Below are 18607 nucleotides of genomic sequence, written 5' to 3'. Positions count from 1 at the left end.
TTCCTGGGCTACTCGTTATGGTACGTTAGCCAAACAGTTGTGCGAGGCCACTATGTGATAGTGTGTCAACACCTTTTCAAAATTCTACAAGTTGCAGAGCTTTGCATCTCGTGATGATGGTTTTGGGTGCAAGGTCTTACGTGCAGCTGTTTCAGAGCCATCCCACCCTTAGGGGCAGCTTTGGAATGTTTCCATGATTGCATTGTAGAAAACATGATTTTTAATTTTTTTTTTTAACTCAGTAAAATCCATTTCTCCGAGTGCATTGGGGGGATACAGCTGTGCGTCCTCTCCTTGCTGTTTGTTGATATTGATCTAGGTACCTGGTTATGCCTAGTTAGGGTCTCTCTTCTGTGCTTTGTTATAGAAACAGAGGATGTATCTAGATGGTGGGGGCATAGTAGGAAAGGAGCTATCCATTCAACAGTTTAGGAATTAAAGTGCCCCAACTCCAAGTCCACCTAGTGGATTGCAGTATCCCTCAATGGAATCTGAAGTAATACCGTAAAAATCCATTTCTCAAAGGATCTCTAATACTATCACTTCATTGTTATGAACATTGGTGTTGACTAATGTGATTGGTTTCAAGCTCACATTTAGGCTACTATTTTAGCTGTATAACCTTTAAAAAACACAACTGTATACATTCATATATTTAAAAAAATATTTATTTATCAAAAACACACACACACTCCTATGAGAAGTCTTTATAAATACACATTAAAAACAGCAGCAAACACAGGACTTCACATTGCAGTGCATCTCGTTAACCTAATACAAATATTCATAACCAGTCCATTCATATCACATATAAATGGACATGTCTGTTCCATCGTCTCATACATCTGGCATTAAACCGGTCTCCAGTTCCTTTTGTTTCTGAAGCAAACCCTAAAGGAAATACAAATCATATGTGAAAGGGAACAGTTCAGATCCAATGTGATAAAATTGCAGCATAACAAATAAAGTGCGCCATTTTATAAATACTGTTTATACAAAAGTTAATTTACAGATAGTGCTCCAAAAATTGCCATTATAAGTGCTATATGCAGGGTTAAACTCCAGTCTCCATATTTTTATTTTAAATATATCGTCACCACCCTCTCTGGTAACCACCGCAGTTTGCCTCACCCTCCCTGGCATTACTACTGCCAATTGTTATATTTCCCCTAGATCGGAGAATATTAAAAGCTGGTGTGGCAGATCTTGGCTGACCTTAGATTGTCTAATCAGTTGTGTCAATTCTGGATCTCAACTGGGTGTGCAAGATCTGTTTGAAAGTTCCATGACTCAAAAGATAATCAGAGCTGGGGTACTGCTAACCATGAGCATCAGACAAATTGACAAACTATTGAAGTTCCGCCGAAGGTGGTGTGACTAAAGCTTGAGAAGTTGCAGAGGTAAGTTACATTTAATAAAATATTTTTTGGTAATCCTACATCAACTATTGTTGATTTATAATATGCATATCATTAGCATATAGCTACTATATTTCTCTCTATATCCATCTATATCTATCAATAGGCTTTGACACTACTGTAGAAATCAAGGTATTCAATCCGTTCAATACTACTAAAATAAAATTACTTTGGGTACTGCCCTCTTAACCAAGCACAGCAGATTACAAACCTTCCGTAATTCGGATAATCCTCTCAGGATCGCTTGCTGTCGGTCCTTATTTCTGACAATATGAGGATTCAGTAATGGGTCACTCACATGATCAGAGCTGAATATTTGTCGTGATTCTTGATCAGTACCTAAAGATAAGATGCATTTTGTTCTTAACGGAATTGATAATAAAATCAGAGCATCTGAACATTGAATTATGAAAAGGTGTTCTAAAAAATAAGACATTCACAAAAAAAAAAAAATGGTTTCTCCATTTGCCCAGAAGAGAACATTCTATATTGCTCTTTCACTATGCACAATGCTCTCTTACGGGCCGACTTACTTTGGGGAGACTGTAGTTACCAGTTGAATCCAACACATTGTGCTGTCCTCAGCAGACGTGGGTGGCCAGTTTACTGATTGGTGTCTTGTGGGTACTGAATCCACAAGGGAAGTAGTACATGTGCTACTTAGTGCTCTATATTTGTTCTAGATCGATGAACTGACTGGTAAATTTTGCTGCTTACTGCCATATGTGTGACTGGAAGCAGACAGAACACACACTGATCCAAGCAACAGCATCAGTGGGCAAGTTGGACGAAATGTGACCACTCAACAACGTAGCTATGGTTTTTTCCCTGGGATCCGTTGTATGGTCATCTTCCAACATGCACAATAATGGTCCGATAGATTTTTTGCAGCCTCACATTTTACCCAATAACACCACCAATATTGCTAATATATCACCATGTGGAGTGGTTATTATTTTGTGTTTTCTTATTGTAAGTGTGACGAAATGAAGAGTAACTATTTCCCAACTTCGCTACTCCTTCTGTTCCCCCAAGCCCATGTTACAGGAGAGGTGGGTACTGGTAGGCTCCAATAAAGGTTACTCCTACCAGAACCCACTCTGCTTGAGATATCCCCAAATTCTGTCTTTATCTGCTGCCTTTTAATATATGTAGTGTGTGTCTTGATTTATACATTATGTACAGTATTTCTTTTGCTGTGTCTATTGGAAGTACTACCCTTTAAACAATAATGCAGAGATGAATCCAGGGTCAATGGCCTTGCTAATTAAATCTCCAGCAATTAGACACTTTTCAGGACAATGCCTTACTAATCACATCACCAGTGATTAGTTTTCCTTGCTTGAGAGCCAGCAACAGGAGATAAGATCTCCAATTGAGTAGGCAGAGAAAGAGAAGGAAAGCACTGCCATGAAGGATGGGGACGGAACACTGGTCTCAAAGTGTAGCCTTTAATCCAGAGTGACCTGGAAGAACAGAGTGCCAGGACTGGCTAGGAATTACAGTTCCTCTGGACCGACTGAAGACTGAACCACTCCGGAAGGACTGTGAAGATTAACTAGTCTTGTTCCTTCCTCAAGAATCCCTGTGGGTCTGGTGAAACTCTCTACCAAATGTGGAATGACAGGGAAGCTGGACCGCTGCCTTGCTGGCAGCCTCAAAAGGTTAAATCCAATGTTGGCGGTTCAACCATGGAGCAGGAACCATATTGTGTGCCTATTTTCAATGTTTGTTTCATCTTAAATGTAAATAATTGTAATATTATTTAAGAGTGCTAAGGTCACAGTTGTAACTTTTTTATTCAATAAATGGTTGTATTAATCTGGATACTTGACTGGGTGTGGATTTTATTCTCACATCCATGATACTGGGAAAGGGCAGTGGGCTGAACTTATGTGGGAGACGTTACCGGATACCCAAGGCACACTCCTCTCTGTTTAGCCAGAGCAAATAGCCTGCGGGAATCCTGGTATTAAGAGAATAAGTTTGATGTTACTCAATGTAGCAACACTTTTACTTATGGCAATTACATGAGTTAGTGCTTTGTTTGGAGGCTGTGGTCTGAGATGTCAAAGTTTGTTTGTACTGAACTGAACATAATCCCCGAGTGGTATGAACTACTGTTCTGCAATTGTGCAGTTAACCCTCAAGGTTGCAATTGCTTGGTTTCTATTGTTCGCTAGTGAGAGGCACTCATTAAACATTCTGGTGCGACATTCAGGCAGAGCTGTCTTATTTGCCCCAGGCCAACATGCTAATCACCTTCTCAAACATTTAAGCAAGTAATTGTAATGTTAAAAAAGTAACTGGTATATCGAGTTCTACCTCTACGCTGGGCTGGTCATAGACTGTTTGCTTATTTTGTTAATTTCAACTTGTAAACTCGTACGGTCAGCTGTAAACTTTATTTCTCTAGTGACCATGAAAAAAAAGAAAACGTTTAAAAAAAATAATAATAATTAACTGGATGATTCATCAGACCCAGTATTATACAGAGGTTTAACATTCGTGCTTATGAGCTGTAGAAGTTAACTGTTTTTAAGTGAGGGATAGTCAACTATTCACCAAACAGTCACTGATTGCTACCAAACTTTGTGCAAAAGCTGTTGTAGGTCCTTCTGTCAAGTCAAAAAGTTGTCACAGGCCTCTGCGTTGTTGAACCTACATTTGGCTTGGAGCCTACAAGCCAAGACAAAAGACCACATGTCCTGTCATGTTTTTTCCATTCCCAAAACAGAATTCTGACATGGAATTCCTAAATCCAAATTTTTGCATGGGTTGCAGAGAACAATGTGTCTATGTACAGAGATTATACACTCTTATCTAAAGAAACATTTGAAAAGTCTGCCAAACTTTTACCAAAATGTGCAATTTCTGTACATGGTAGTTATTCATAAAGAAAAAATAAAGAAATGGATATAGGTTGAAATATTTCAAATCGCTACGGCCCAACAGGTTTGAGTCTTCAATTAACCATAATTACTCTGATGTGTAATAGAATAAAGATTACCTCCTAACTGCCACATGTCTAATGGTTCTATTACATAATGTACATTCCAGACTTATAGAATGGGTCTGTTATTAGTGCCCTGAACAAAAAAAAGCTGAATTAATATGGATGTCAAATTCATTTCTCGGATTTCATTCAGGAAACTTCAACCATGGGGTATAGAGACTCAGCTCTGTAGTAAGGGACTTTAAACAATCAATTAATAACCACCAAGCACCACAAGACAGGAATGAGAGGAACAAACACAAGAGGGAGGGAGAAAACAAAACACCTTCTTAACCTTCAAAACTGGTTGGTAACGCTACGGTAGGCGCACAGTGTCCCCCAGTGGAATCGGAGGTTTCCTTGGACGCAACCAGATTGGACCTGTAAAACTCTGTAATGTTTGTAACAAGGACCAGGTGTCTGAACGATACACTTACAAGCCATATCTTGCAGCTCAAGAGGCTACCTACTGATCTTTTAGAATGTGCATTTACACTATCAGGAACATGCCCCAAACTAAGCCCGTTGAGTGACAAAAAGTAATCTACTTAACAATCCACTGCTCTGACACAGACAATCCTCTCTTGTAGGTATTATTAATAAGAACCAAAAAGATCAATCTTCCAAATCACAAGAGTCTTTTGACAGATATTAGAGCCCTAATATTCAATAAGGAAAGAGACCCCTCTTCCCCCGCAGATTAATCATGGTGCAAAGACAACGTCATAATATCCTATATAAGTGGAATAACACCACTTTAGGTGAAAAGAAAGGCTTAATTAGAAAAACCAGCCTAATCTCATGGGGGGGGGGGAAAGAAACTTGCTCTCCCCCCGATCCAGCAGTTCGAAAAGGGGATGTTGTAAAGCCATCAAGACCAGTTTTAAATCTCAAGGTGCAATAGGTGGATTGTATGGAGTTTGCCCTGCATAACTCCCTGCACGTCCTTCAAAAGTGCCATCATCCTTTCACCGAAGAGCAGGGATCTGCATCTTTAAAAGCCCAAGACTCAATCCATTGTCTAATACCTTCTGCAAAAACATATGTTAACCAAGTCTACTGAAAGTAGTGACAAGATACTGCTTTCCAGGTACCAGAAATATATAGGTCTTCCAGATCCTATAAAAAAAAAAAATTTGCTGAAACCAGGCGGTACTGTAATGTTAAAAACAATACCAAAGCTGGCCTGTCAACATTTTTAAAGCAACCTTCTTGGCCAGTCTAGTTCTAGCAGCATCACCTAGACCAGTGGTTCCCAAACGGTGCGCCTGTGGTGTCTTGGAGATCCCACAGGGGTGCCTCAGCCAGGGCCAGTGGTAAGCAAGGTGGGGGCCTACTTGGTAATTATTTTGGCTTAGGGGTGCCTTGAAAAATTTTTGGAGACCCTAAGGGTGTCTTGAACTGAAAAAGTTTGAAATCCACTGACCGTGACCCTTTCTGATTTCACCTTTTTGTGAATGAGTGGAAGCATTTCTACTGGAGGGAACAGAATCCGTCTCCCAGTTGTTTACCCTTGGGTGAACACTTCCGATATAACTGAAACCTTAGGTTTCTACAAGATCCTGCTTATTTCCCTCATTGCAAGGGAGCTCTTGATGCCTCCCTGATGGTTAATGTATGCCACCAAAAGGACCTGTTCTGGTTGTCTATCAGCCCACACAAAGAGCAATTGATGCCTTAGGTTACAGTCTGATGAACTGACTGTTCAAACTGTGGTTAAACTTTTTCCATTTCTATATAAAAACTCGAACTGGAACTTCCTTGCATGAAACTGTGCTAACTGTACCTCCTTGAAGGTCAGGACCCTGTTTCTTAGGACTCTCATACAAAGAGGACAGAAGTCTGTCTGAGAGCCAACAGACTTTTCCAGGCTGAGAAACAAGTATATTTTTTGTCCTTGTCAAGAATAATGTCTACTGTCCAGTTGAAAAACAAACCTCTGAATAGGAATTAGGTTGGATTTGCTATAAAAGATTCATCCACCCCTGTAGTGTTCTTCTCAGGAACTATTTCCTGGGTGCTCCACCCAGCTGTGTTTACTTGCTACCCAGCTCTTGGAGCCCAACAGAGTCCTATTATAATAGAATAAACCATTGTTTCTCCTATTAAAACAGGTGCTATAAGAGCACTGCAGCCAGCTATGTGTGTTAGACCACTGACCACCAGTCCTGGCAGGTGTGGGCAATAACCTTCAACATTTTTCAGTATTACTACAAAGTATTACACTGCCCCCACCTGGCTGCTTCCTAATGCCACCCGGCTGGCAAAATTTTCTGGGGACAGCACTCCCCTGGGACTCGAATATCCGTGCTGTCTCTGGTATATAAGATAGAAGCAAGAGTGGAAATCCAGCCCAGATCTTTGCGAATACTCACGATTCGGTCGCCAGAACAAGGTGGCAGGGCCCAAAACTAACAAGTTGTGACCACACCACAAATCTGAGAAAATATTAGTGACCTTTCCAGATCAGAACCTACAGATAAGCATACCTGATGTACATGGAAACCCTGAACTTGTTTGGTTAAACTGTAAGTTCCAATGGGGCAAGGACTGATGTGAGCGAGTTCTCTATATAGTGCTGTGGATTTTAGTAGCACTATATAAATAGCTGATGATATATGAGAGATCAACAATTCCATTTTGTATCTGTCTACCAAAACCTGAGTGTTTAGAGACCTGAGTTTCAAATGGACCAAAAGAATCAGTCAGGTTTTTGGACCGGGAGCAAGTGGCATAACCCTGCCTGAGGAACGAAGGTCTTGGTGGCTTCCTTCATTCCAAATGATCTCTAAAATAAGCAGACTCCACTGCCTTCTATGGCCTGGAGAGGGAAGACACCATCTGCAGGTCCTTTGACACTAGTCCAGCAATGCAGCACCTGAAAGTGTTTGCAGTGTGGAGATTTTACCCTGGGGTCCTTACCTGGACCCTTGACCAGATTTTCTTGTGCTGGTCCCACCTGCAGTCTTTCTGGATTCACAGAGTCATGAAGCCCGCCAAGGAGGTGGTGATGTGGCTCCCTTAGGATGGGACCAAACATAAGGACGGACCCCGCCCCAGCCACCGATGCCTCACTACTGCCCCGACTCCCGAACCAGAAACACTGCAGCAGCTTCAGTACGGGGCTTACCATGATTTTTTTATTGTTATTATATATACACATGTTAAATTAAATGTTAATTTGCATATTGCAGGATCACTGGACCTCAACTTTTAGCCCTGGCTGCTTAAGTCTTATAGACATTTATCCATTGCCTGCCAGATACTTCATATACCTCATCCAGTTCCTCTGCCTTGTAAGTGTTCATGAGGCAGTGGAGCTGTGACGTAGGAAGGAAACTGCATAAAAAGACAGCATAGGTCAGTATGTGGCCAGAGTCTGAAGACAAGTCTAGCGTACAGTAAACAATGATTTTCTATGCTGTCTTTTGTCAGGGAAAAAGCACATATACAGTGCACATAGCAATGCACAAAAGGTTATTCTATTAAAATAAATGTTGTGTAAATACATAATGTATATTGCTAGTCAATAAACATGTATAAAACATTGAAACTATATGGTAAACATTTATATAAATAAGAGAAGAAGGAAAAAATAAGAAAATATTTAAAGTTGAGAAATGGCGTTAATGTAAATGAGATCAAATTCTGCAATATCAAAATCAACAGATTCTTACCAATCCGTTTGTACTGGGGGTCGTGTGTTGAAGGCCTTGACATAGGGGCATCAGGATCCAAATAGTAGATCTCTTTTGTCCGCACATATGGTATAAATTGTGAAGAAGGTGGTCGCTCAGATTCCTGTTTGTCCAGGCTTGGAGAGACGTTCCATTGGGGTGACAGGGTACTCCCATTGTAAACTGAAGGAGCAGGGGTTACAGTCGATCTTTTCTGAGCTTGATATAATCTGTTTTTCACAGCAGGAACTGGTGGAGAGTCCGATCTGTGCCAACATAACAAACAAGGTTATGTTTCACAACATAAATCACCCTCACATGCCTCAAATCTTTTTAGTTACTTTTGGAATTGGTTGGGGTAAGAAGAATCACACCATTAGATCCTTCTATCAATGTAGGAGTTGAATAATCAATCTGCGCTATCTGGAAGCAGGACAAATAATTATATGTAAAAAAATCATCCTTGGTCCTGACTGCTCTATGAATGTCTAGCCAAGATTTAAAAAACAAAACAAAAACCAAAACAAATAAAAAAAAAAAAAATATTTTAAAAAACTATTTAAAAAAAATCCTATCTGAAACTTCTACTCGTAGATGTTGGTTTAGCCCCTTGAGGTTTAGAATTGATGGAAACAAACCGTTCTGTTTGGGCACCAAGAACAGGTTTGAATAAAACCCCTGGTGTTTCTGCCACTCTGGACATGATTCCCAAGATCCAAATATCTCAGGTGGACGCCTCCCACTGATACTTGAATAATTGTTGGCGACCCCCTATCCCCGCAGTTGAGAGGAGAGGAAGGTCCCATCATGTGGATTATAAAGTGTGTATACATAGCATTATGTGTTTGTGTGTATATATATATATATATATATATATATATATATATATATATATATATATATATATATATATATATATATATATATATATACACACACACATATACACAGATATGTGTAAGGCAAAACTGATGTAAGGCACTCATCCCTCCAGAACCATGTCTAGGGCAGAGTACCCGCAGATAGAAAGCAACCTGTCAGACAGACACAGTATACTGCTGATAGAGAGCAGACTGTCAGTCACACACAGTATATACTGCTGATCAGCAACAGTGTCTGTGAGGTAAAACTGCTCAGGAGGTTCTTCAACTGTCTACTGTCCAGTTCTGTGAATTGGCTCCAAGAAACATACCCATTTGTGAAGACGGAGCAGTCTTATATGAAAATGACATGCTCCTCCTCAGTTTATAAGCACTATATGTGTGTAATAGTACTTGTAACTGTCAAGTAAAAATGATGTGTTATTATTTAAAAAGAAACAGAGAGACCATAAACAAACTACACCACAGAGATAATAGTATAATCACTTTTGTTTTGACCCTGGCTATTGCCTCAAAACTGTATGAAAATTAATCTCTGGATAACAAAATGAATGTCTCAGAATATCTTAACTGAACACTCATGTAAAATACTGTCTCCATTAACTTTAGTGCCTTCTATAATAAAAATCTAAACTGTAGGTAGATATATATATATATATATATAGATATAGATGATTATATATATACACACACACACAAGTTAACCCATGCATGATACTCATGCATTCTAGTCAAATCAAGCTACTTAAGGTGTTAAAAAGGTTCTTGTCATGCATTTGGGCCATAGCCCAGGCCTCCTCAGGGGAAGAGCGTTACTTCCCGACGTAGGCGCCCTTTTTTAACGTGGTTTTGTCCACATGTCACCACCTCATCATTCTTCTCCATCACCTCATCCTTCATTTTCATCGCCACATCTATCCAGATGTCTATCCAGACACAGGGATCTCTCTCAGCGGTCCTGAGTATCACACTCCTCTTTCGCTGTCACCTCCGGCAACCACCAACCACTCCCAACTGTCACTTCTCCTTCAAGAACTATATATATATATATTTTTTTTTTAAATCTTTATAAACACTTTTAACAATTAACAAATTAAAAACATCTTAGTATACCAAATTTCAGCCCTTTCTGAATTTTTTTTTACACACACACTAAGAATTTAGTAGGTCAGTGTATAACTCCGCCCAGCAGGTGGCGCTGCAGCTTGGTTTTATTTTTTCCACACACAGACAGACTAACACACGCCACTAAGCATTTATATTATAGATATAGATATAGATATAGATATATATAGACTCTATTACCACAAGGAACTTCAATAACTAGTTATTCCCCAGTGGGGTACTTAGCTGCTGAGAACAGTTCAACACTGTGCAAACAGGGATAAAATTCTGCGCAAAAATTCTTGAACCTATCAGACATTAGATTTCTTTCTTTTTTTCTAAAAGAAATACAGATTAGACAACTTTCACAGAGAATAATACAGTAAAATAATTACTAGTTCTGACTCTGGTTAATAGCCTCAAAACAGTAATATAAATATCTGTGGTAATAATGTAAAAGTGGAAGATATTGTGAAAATTCACCTAAGTGCAGATAGAGGCTAGTTATAACCCTATATACCCTTTGTAAACACACACACACATATCTATATCTATCACTGCATGGAGGCTGATTATTTTCTATCTTCTTTCTTGTTCTTCTTTTTTTAATAAACAACAATGGAATTGCATTCCATTTGAAAACTAAATGAACCAGTGTAAAACATAATCCACTCCTAACCTCACTGACATGTCAATAACACAAAGAAAATAATACAAATCTGATCCAGCAGCAAGTACTGCTGAGCAGTACTTAACAGTCCAACTCCTTTGGGCACTTAAACGAAACTGAGATCTGTGGGGTTGCAGAGGAGATGAGACAGCAGCAAACTTAGTTGTTAACTATTTAAGTGCCAACTCCATGCACCCTCATACAATCCCATGGCAGCAGTGTCCCCCAAAGTGGATGATGGAGAAATATTGCTAATTAGTTAGAAACTGCACTTACCTCTTGAAATTAGAATCAACTTTCTGAATTTTTTCTTCCTTTAAAAAAACCAAAAACAATTTACTTCATTTTCATAGGTCTATTTAATAAAATGCAAAAACCTTCCCAAACAGTGATACATTTATGTAAAGATCTACTTATGCTGAACAGAATATTTGATTGCTGTGTATTTCTAGTGGGTCAGCAAGTTTCTCACTTGCTTGGGGAAAATACTAAAGCACCCTTAATACAGTGATTTTGTAAATTAAGTTTAATGTCATATCGGGGTGTGTGGCCCACAGAGTAGGAGTTAACATTACCTCCTTAGTGTCTGGGCTTTTGCAAGTGATATCTCATCTCCATTATTATAGTTCATTGTCAAATGCATGATATATCTGCCATTGTTAACGGTCACACACACAGAACTTGTAGAGCTTTTTACAGACACACAGAAATGTATACCACAAGTTTGCATGAAAAAGCGGTCTACATTGTGCATAAATATTTATCGTGCATGTGATTGGAAGGAGACAACGCTTGGAGGCTGTACATTCAAGGATTTGGATGACAAATCTAAAATACTGGTATGCATATAGTCTTGCCAGTGATGCCAGGACTGTAATGGTGTAAGAAGACTCCTAGCCTGTATCATGTGATCAATCTGGAAAGGGTCTCAGAAATTCTGGTAACATGTTTTCCTTAGGAACCTATAGAACCAGGACATTCTGGAGGAGGACATCCAGAAATGTAAAGTGTTGGTGCCACTCTGGATTGGACATTTGTCTTTTTGCTTTACCATCATGGCTGACACACCTGAAGGAACAACAATGGGTTTAGCTTTAGAATCTGACCACTGCATGCACATAGGATGAATTTCTACCTTCTTAGATTCCGGCACAATCTTTACATGCTCTTGAGGCCGTGAGACCTTGGCTTGATCTTGAGGAACTGGAGACTTTTCTGGAGAATTCCCTTTTTTAACTTGTGGGTTATTAGAGGAGTTTTTTTCTACTAAATGAAGTAGCTCCATCTGTCTCCTCACTTTGCTCTCCTCCCTCTGTTTCTGAAGCCCTTTGGGGTACCTCTCAGATGCCTTGACGTATTTCTTGTGGGGTTTGTTTTTATTCCAGTCTGGTTTTCGACCATGTTCCCTAACCTGCTTTTCTGTTCTTGCAAACGGATCATAAACATCATTGTAAATATTTGTGTTTTCCTTGCTGGAGTCATTCCTGTCTCTCAGAATCTTTCTTGTTTGTAGTTCAGCCTTTGGCTGCTCGTCATTGAATTCTACGGGTATATCAGGAGAGGCATTTTGCTCATGTCTCCATGTCGTCCCCTTGGAATTTGATACAAAATCGGACTTTGTTAAAACATCCAAGTCATCTGGGAAGTACAAACAATTATAAATAAATAATATCACAATAATACAATTTATAGCGTTCGGTGATTAACAAAATATGTATATATAATATAAAGAAATATAATGAAGTTAACGCCATACAGTAAGCGACTCTTGTCTCAGATACCAGTTCCAGGTATGAATCTAGAATACACATACAAAAAAAGAGCTCCAAACATAGTTTAGTATTATCAATTATTTCAAAACAATGTTGAAGTGCTCAAACTAATATCCACATACCAAATGTATAGATCAAAAAAACTTATCTGATTTACTTGTTGTGTCTTTATATATTCAAACAGGATGTTTTCCATCACAAAGAACCTGTTTTGCTCACAAGAAAGACTAAAAATATCATAGTGTAGTATGCTTAAAATAAAAAATGTTTATATATTAAGACCAATATGTGTACCAAAACGTACTGTATATAGTAGAGCTTTGAATAAAGTATCCTAAATTCTAAAATTATTTTATGCCAAAAAATGATTTAATAAACATAAAATGGTAATCCATAAAGCGTACATTCAAACAGAAACAACAACAGGCTTATCTGCAAGGAGTCCAAGCAAGATGTCAAACAGTGAGACATTTTCTGGCCAAAAGGAAAACTCCCAACAGTAATATTTAATAATTGTTATCATAACATTACTTTGGAATTTAGCGCAAATTAAGTGGAATTTAGGACACTTTATTCAAAGCTCTACAATATACAGTACATTTGGTCTGCATATTGGTCTCAATACATAGAGACATTTTCTATTATTTCAAGCATACTACATTGATATTTTTTACTCTTTCTTGTGAGAAAAAACAGAATCTTTCTATATATGAAGATGACAACAAGCACTTCAGATAAACTATTTTGAGCTATACATTTGGTACACGGATATTCATTCTAGCACTTCACTGTTTTGAAATCAACAGTCGGAAAGAGATCAATTTAACTATGAGGACACTTGACAAGTGAAATCAAGATAGAACAGTGTGAGCTCAGGTAATAAAAAGTTAAACTAACCCCCCTCCCTCACAAAACACCTGGAAACTAATGCGGGCAGCTGCTGGGTAAAAAAAACAAAACACAACAACCACCACTGACAGCTACAGGACCTTTGTAATTTGTTTTGGGGTTTAAAGCTTCCAAGATTTGGATCCATTAAAGTACTTAACAACACAGTGCAACAATCAAGCCAGGACACTGAGCGTAAGGGTGGGAACGCAGTGTCCCCTAGATGAACTCAGAAAATGAGTGAACGGTAAGTACAAAAATGCCATTTTCTCTGTTGTTCTATCTGGGGGACACTGCTATCATGGAAAGTTCAAAAGTCGCCCCTAAGGTACACTTGGCCAAACCTGAACATGGAACTTTCCGTCCAAAACGCTCATCCCTGGATGCAAAAACATGAAAACGATAAATCTTGACAAATATTTGAACAGAGGACCAAATAGTCGCCTAGCGAAGCTGTTCCGCTGAAGCCCCATACTGCACAGCCCAGTCAGCACTCGCCAACCTAGCGGAGTGTGCAGAGACAGACACAGAAGTCGTATGCCCAGAAGAGGAATAAGCCTGCAAAATGGTAGATCTAATCCATCTTGCACTCGTCAGCTTAGAAGCCAGCCAGCCTCTTTCAGAGCATCATACAATACCAGCAAAGTATCCGTGCAATGAACACTGGATGTTCTGTCCACGTAGACACAGAGAGCTTGCACCACATCAGACAGCTCTTAGCCCAGCTGAGCAGTATAAGAGCTGGATGGCAAAACACAGAATGGACAATATCCTCATTTCAGATGAAAACTTGACAACACCTTTCACTGAAGGAAAATACAGGGCACCACCTGGTCCTCATGAAGCGAGACCGGTTTAGCAGAGGCAATGGCTAGAAGGGAAACCAATTCTAGGTCAACCACCTCAAGTCAACATATAGGACACGCTGAAGGGCAAACAGCACCGGGCTGAGATCCCATGGTGCAATAGGCAGGCTGATTATGTATGCCCCCCTGCAGGAAGGTCTGCACTGCCGGAATGACTGCAAAACGCTTCTGAAAATAAATAGACATCGCAGAGACCTGCACTTTGAGTAAACTCAACCTAAGCCACTCATCCATTATTCCCCCTTGTTGGAAGGACACCCCTCTGAGGTTATTCCACTTAGTCTAAACACCCACTCTTGTGCCTCAGCTGTGCCAATGTCGCTGCCCCACCTCCTCCTCCCTGAGGGGTGGACCAGCACACAATAACATGTCTCCTAAAAAAAAGAAATTAAAGTGAACAACAAATAAAGAGAAAAATGACACTACTAAGGGCTATCCAGAAGCCCACTATCAATAAACCCAGCTCCTTAAAAGTAATTTTATGTAAGTGGCAGCTCCTTGATCCCATCCTACAAAACATGACAAGGAAAGTCTTTTTACCTTCATATATGAATATTTAGATTTGCCTTCACTTTTCTTGGACAACACCAGGTAAGCCTGATGTGTCCAACATATAATATAAACATGGTTGTATGATGTATAGTACAATTAGGTTCAGCTTGAGAGGGAGGAGTCAATACTTAAACACCAGCTTTCCAACCTTCTGGAAACAGGAGTTTTAGCTCAATGGTGCTAGTCTGTCCCAATGTAACCACAAATATAGGTATTCGTTCTTAGACCAAAGACAATAAAAAATGTAAATTATGAATATGGAAACAGCTGTTCTGCATGTTAAAGAAAATATAAAAGCATCAATTATAATCACAAACTAACAGGTAAAAAGAACCAACTGTGCACTCATTCAGCTCTAACATGTTATGCACAGATAAATGAATAAGATTACCTGTCTGAACAGCTGTGTCTTTCCTTGGCGAGGTTAATGCTGTAATGCTCTGTTTCACAACACTGTTGGTGGCACTTTGATAGTCATCCCATATAATGCCAGTAGAGCGGCTAGCAGCCCTGCTGAGATCCTGGTTGACTGCGTCACCTAAACATAGACGAAATTAATTTTGTACATGTTAGAAGGGGAAAGTCTGACCCACATTTACAAATTTGACAAGAGATCTACAAACTGCATTCAATTCAGAGTTGGCTCACCTTAAAAGTACACATTTTACAGATCTCTAATTTGCCTGGGATTTGGATTGGATAACTTTCCTGATCACACAAATTTAAATTTAACACCAGATTGGCACAGAGTTTGGTAAAGGAATACTTCAGGTGAAGCGAAGTGCCAGATAACTTTTTTTTTAGTATTCGGATACGAAATAATCATACCAGAATGGTTGATAAGAGGTTTTAGTCTGTACATATATACAACTAATCTCCCTGTGAGGGTGAAATATAATCAGAAAATTACAGAACTACATGTATTACCAGCTATATTTTTCTGCAGTTTAGATACGTCATGTCCTTTTTGTAATAAGTGGCGCATCCGCTGCTCCTGCTTCAGTCGCTGTGCTTCTTCCTGGGCTCTCTGCATACTCTGGTACAGTTCTTTAGTCTTCTGGTTAAGAACCTCCTATTAGCCAACAGAATAAAAACAATAACTCATGAGAGTGCTCCAAACCAGCAGGAGGGGTTAGAACGATAAAGCGATTCCTCCACAGCCCAACAACACCTCCATAAGTGGCTGTGCCGGGAGAGCCTGCAATAGATACAATGGAAAAATCTCATACTTCTTTCTGTTTCTGTCTAAAGGAGTCCTCTTCATACTGCTTCTGCATCTGCTCCCGGTCTCTCGCCAACCGCCTCTCCTCCTCCTGCTCTTCCTGTTGCCTTTGTTCGTCTTCCAGCTGTTTTTTCTGCCGCTTTTGTTCAACTTGAGCTGCGATGGCCTTCTGGCAAGTTGGAGAGGGGGCAAGAGAGAGACAGACAGACTGTAAAATTGTTTTAGTGAAAAAAAAAATAATCTAAAATAAACCACAGATTTGCGTATGCTCACATTCTTTATAATGCAAGCTGTTACGAATATTAATGGTGCACCTATTAGTGCTTAAATGACAAAGTACAGCACTGCATAACTGGTGGCACTATATAAATAATAAATGGTGATAATTATGATGATCTGTTATTCCAAAGAAAAACCTAACAATCATGTATAAATAACCATTAAATATAAAACTATGGTTAAAGTAGTGAAACACACACACACACACACACACAGTATTGGTTAATTTCTGCATAGTAACCCCAGCAGCTGCATCTCTCCATCTGTGCTGCTAAAGACAGCTGTCTGGAGAGTAATTATATTGCATATCTTGGTTTCATTAAATATAAGCACCCCAAAGACTTCTTTAATAATAAATTCACTTTAGAATGCACTGTAATACTGCATGTAGTGTGAGATATGTTTTCAGTTGTGTTTCTCCAAGAGGAAAAAAACAAAACAAACACACCTTGATCATACTCCCTAAAACTTCAACAGCAATGAATGTTTTTTTCTATTTCTCCAAATGAGTATTTTTACCCATTAGTTGGTTGTAAGAAATACTGTCCCATTAAATTTAATGTGATTCACACAAAACCCAACACTGATCTTTTTACATGATGCAATATTGTTGCTTAGTATTTTTTATCATTTGACACTTCTACATTTCCCTGTAACAATCCACCACTCAGAATTTTGCCGCCGCATTATTATGGAGCAGATAAAAAAAAAAATCCGATGTAACAATACCCTCTGGGTATACATTATGGAGGCTGGTTATTTATGAGGCGATAAAACATTCTGCTTAATCTTTAAAAGTACACAGGACTGGATATATACATAGATACACAGTATGTATAATTATGTGAAACTACAGATTACAATCATGTTTAATATTATAAATTGAAAAAAAATTAAAATAATAAATAGTATTTTAATGATGAGGAGAGACCAGGCTGCACTCAGCCAATGGCAGAAATAGCACACGGCTCCTCCCCTTCCAGGCCAAGTCTGATCCAGCACACGATACAGCAATATGGGGGGTGGAGACAGTTGTGGGTGCTATGCATTCCTATCAAAGAGGAATGAGCGAAACTGCCCAAAGATAGGTGTGGCAAGCTTGTGGCATCGTATTCAAAAAGACTTGAGGCTGTAATTGCTGCCAAAGGAGCATCAACAAAGTATTGAGCAAAGGCTGTGAATACTTATGTACATGTGATTTCTTAGGTCTTTTATTTTTAATAAATTTGCAAAAATCTCAAAAAAACTTTTTGCACGTTGTCATTATGGGGTATTGTGTGTAAAATTTTGAGGGAAAAAAGGAATTTATTCCATTTTGGAATAAGGCTGTAACATAACAAAATGTGGAAAAAATTAAGCTGTGAATACTTTCCGGATGCACTGTAATATAATATAATATAATCTTATCCAGTTCTGGACCAAATAAGAAATTCCCATAGAAAGGGTAGGGACTCCAGAGTTCTTTTTGGTCCAGCGTCTGCCTCCCAGGATGTGCACCACCAAAGGTAGCAAATCCAATCTGGGCCTACCAGACTGCAATCCCTCCACCAGCTGCTCCAACCACCTCTCTGGCCTTACTGACCCAAGCCAAGATGGGACTAAGGGAGACCACACTGCTATATTAACGTACTTAAGGGTTGCTTAAAATCATCCAATCCATGCTATCCCTTCAGTCAGTGGCATTCAGAATTGGAATGGTGGTGGTCCTAGACAAGCGTGCTATGAGAGTATCTACTTTAGGTGGAAACTCCCATGTCACTGTATTCTCGCTGTGGAGAGGATAAAGGGTTTGCAACCTGCGTGAGTCCTGGAACCTTCAATTAGGTTTGGCCCATACTTCACTTAAAAAGGTCTTCCAACTGAGAGGAAGAAGGAAAGGAAAGCACATCAGACTCCTGGCTGTCCTGGATATATAATGCTTGCTGGATGCCTCTAGTGCCAGTTTTCGCTGCCCAATGGTGTTCAAGGCACAGGAATCCCGGTCACTACCTGCGATGGCAGCGGCTGTGTCCCACCAGGGGCTGTACCACAATGGAAGCAGGCGGGCAGCAGGAGGAGGCAACTGCAACCGTACCTCCTCAGCACGCTTCAGGCATCCAGCAGCTACCACAGCTATAGGGGTGCAGGCAATGGCAAAGACAAGGGGAGATGAACAAGTAAAATAAAGATTTAAAAAATCCGAGCTGCCAATAACAGCCATAGAAAAATGTGATTAACTCCTCCCGGGCAGAATTAAAAAGAATTAGATTGTCCCAGCAAGCTGGAGGTGTATATAGGGGAGGG

General features: G+C 39.5%; 1 protein-coding gene across 1 annotated transcript in view; it reads right to left on the bottom strand.

The window, feature by feature from the left end:
* Positions 1 to 650: 650 nt before the first annotated feature.
* CCDC66 (coiled-coil domain containing 66) overlaps positions 651 to 18607 on the bottom strand; it is a 28904-nt gene continuing 10947 nt past the window's right edge. The window contains exons 12-19 of the mRNA XM_075183255.1: positions 16053 to 16214; positions 15751 to 15895; positions 15215 to 15361; positions 11881 to 12383; positions 11022 to 11059; positions 8091 to 8356; positions 1630 to 1757; positions 651 to 891 (exon numbers count right to left, since the gene is read on the bottom strand). Of these exons, the coding sequence (XP_075039356.1) occupies positions 838 to 891; positions 1630 to 1757; positions 8091 to 8356; positions 11022 to 11059; positions 11881 to 12383; positions 15215 to 15361; positions 15751 to 15895; positions 16053 to 16214 (1443 nt within the window). The 3' untranslated portion in view covers positions 651 to 837. The remainder of the gene's footprint in view (positions 892 to 1629; positions 1758 to 8090; positions 8357 to 11021; positions 11060 to 11880; positions 12384 to 15214; positions 15362 to 15750; positions 15896 to 16052; positions 16215 to 18607) is intronic.

The sequence above is a fragment of the Mixophyes fleayi genome, chromosome 8, assembly GCF_038048845.1.
Source record: "Mixophyes fleayi isolate aMixFle1 chromosome 8, aMixFle1.hap1, whole genome shotgun sequence".
NCBI lineage: Eukaryota > Metazoa > Chordata > Amphibia > Anura > Limnodynastidae > Mixophyes > Mixophyes fleayi.
This window is presented reverse-complemented; position numbering and strand designations above follow the sequence as displayed.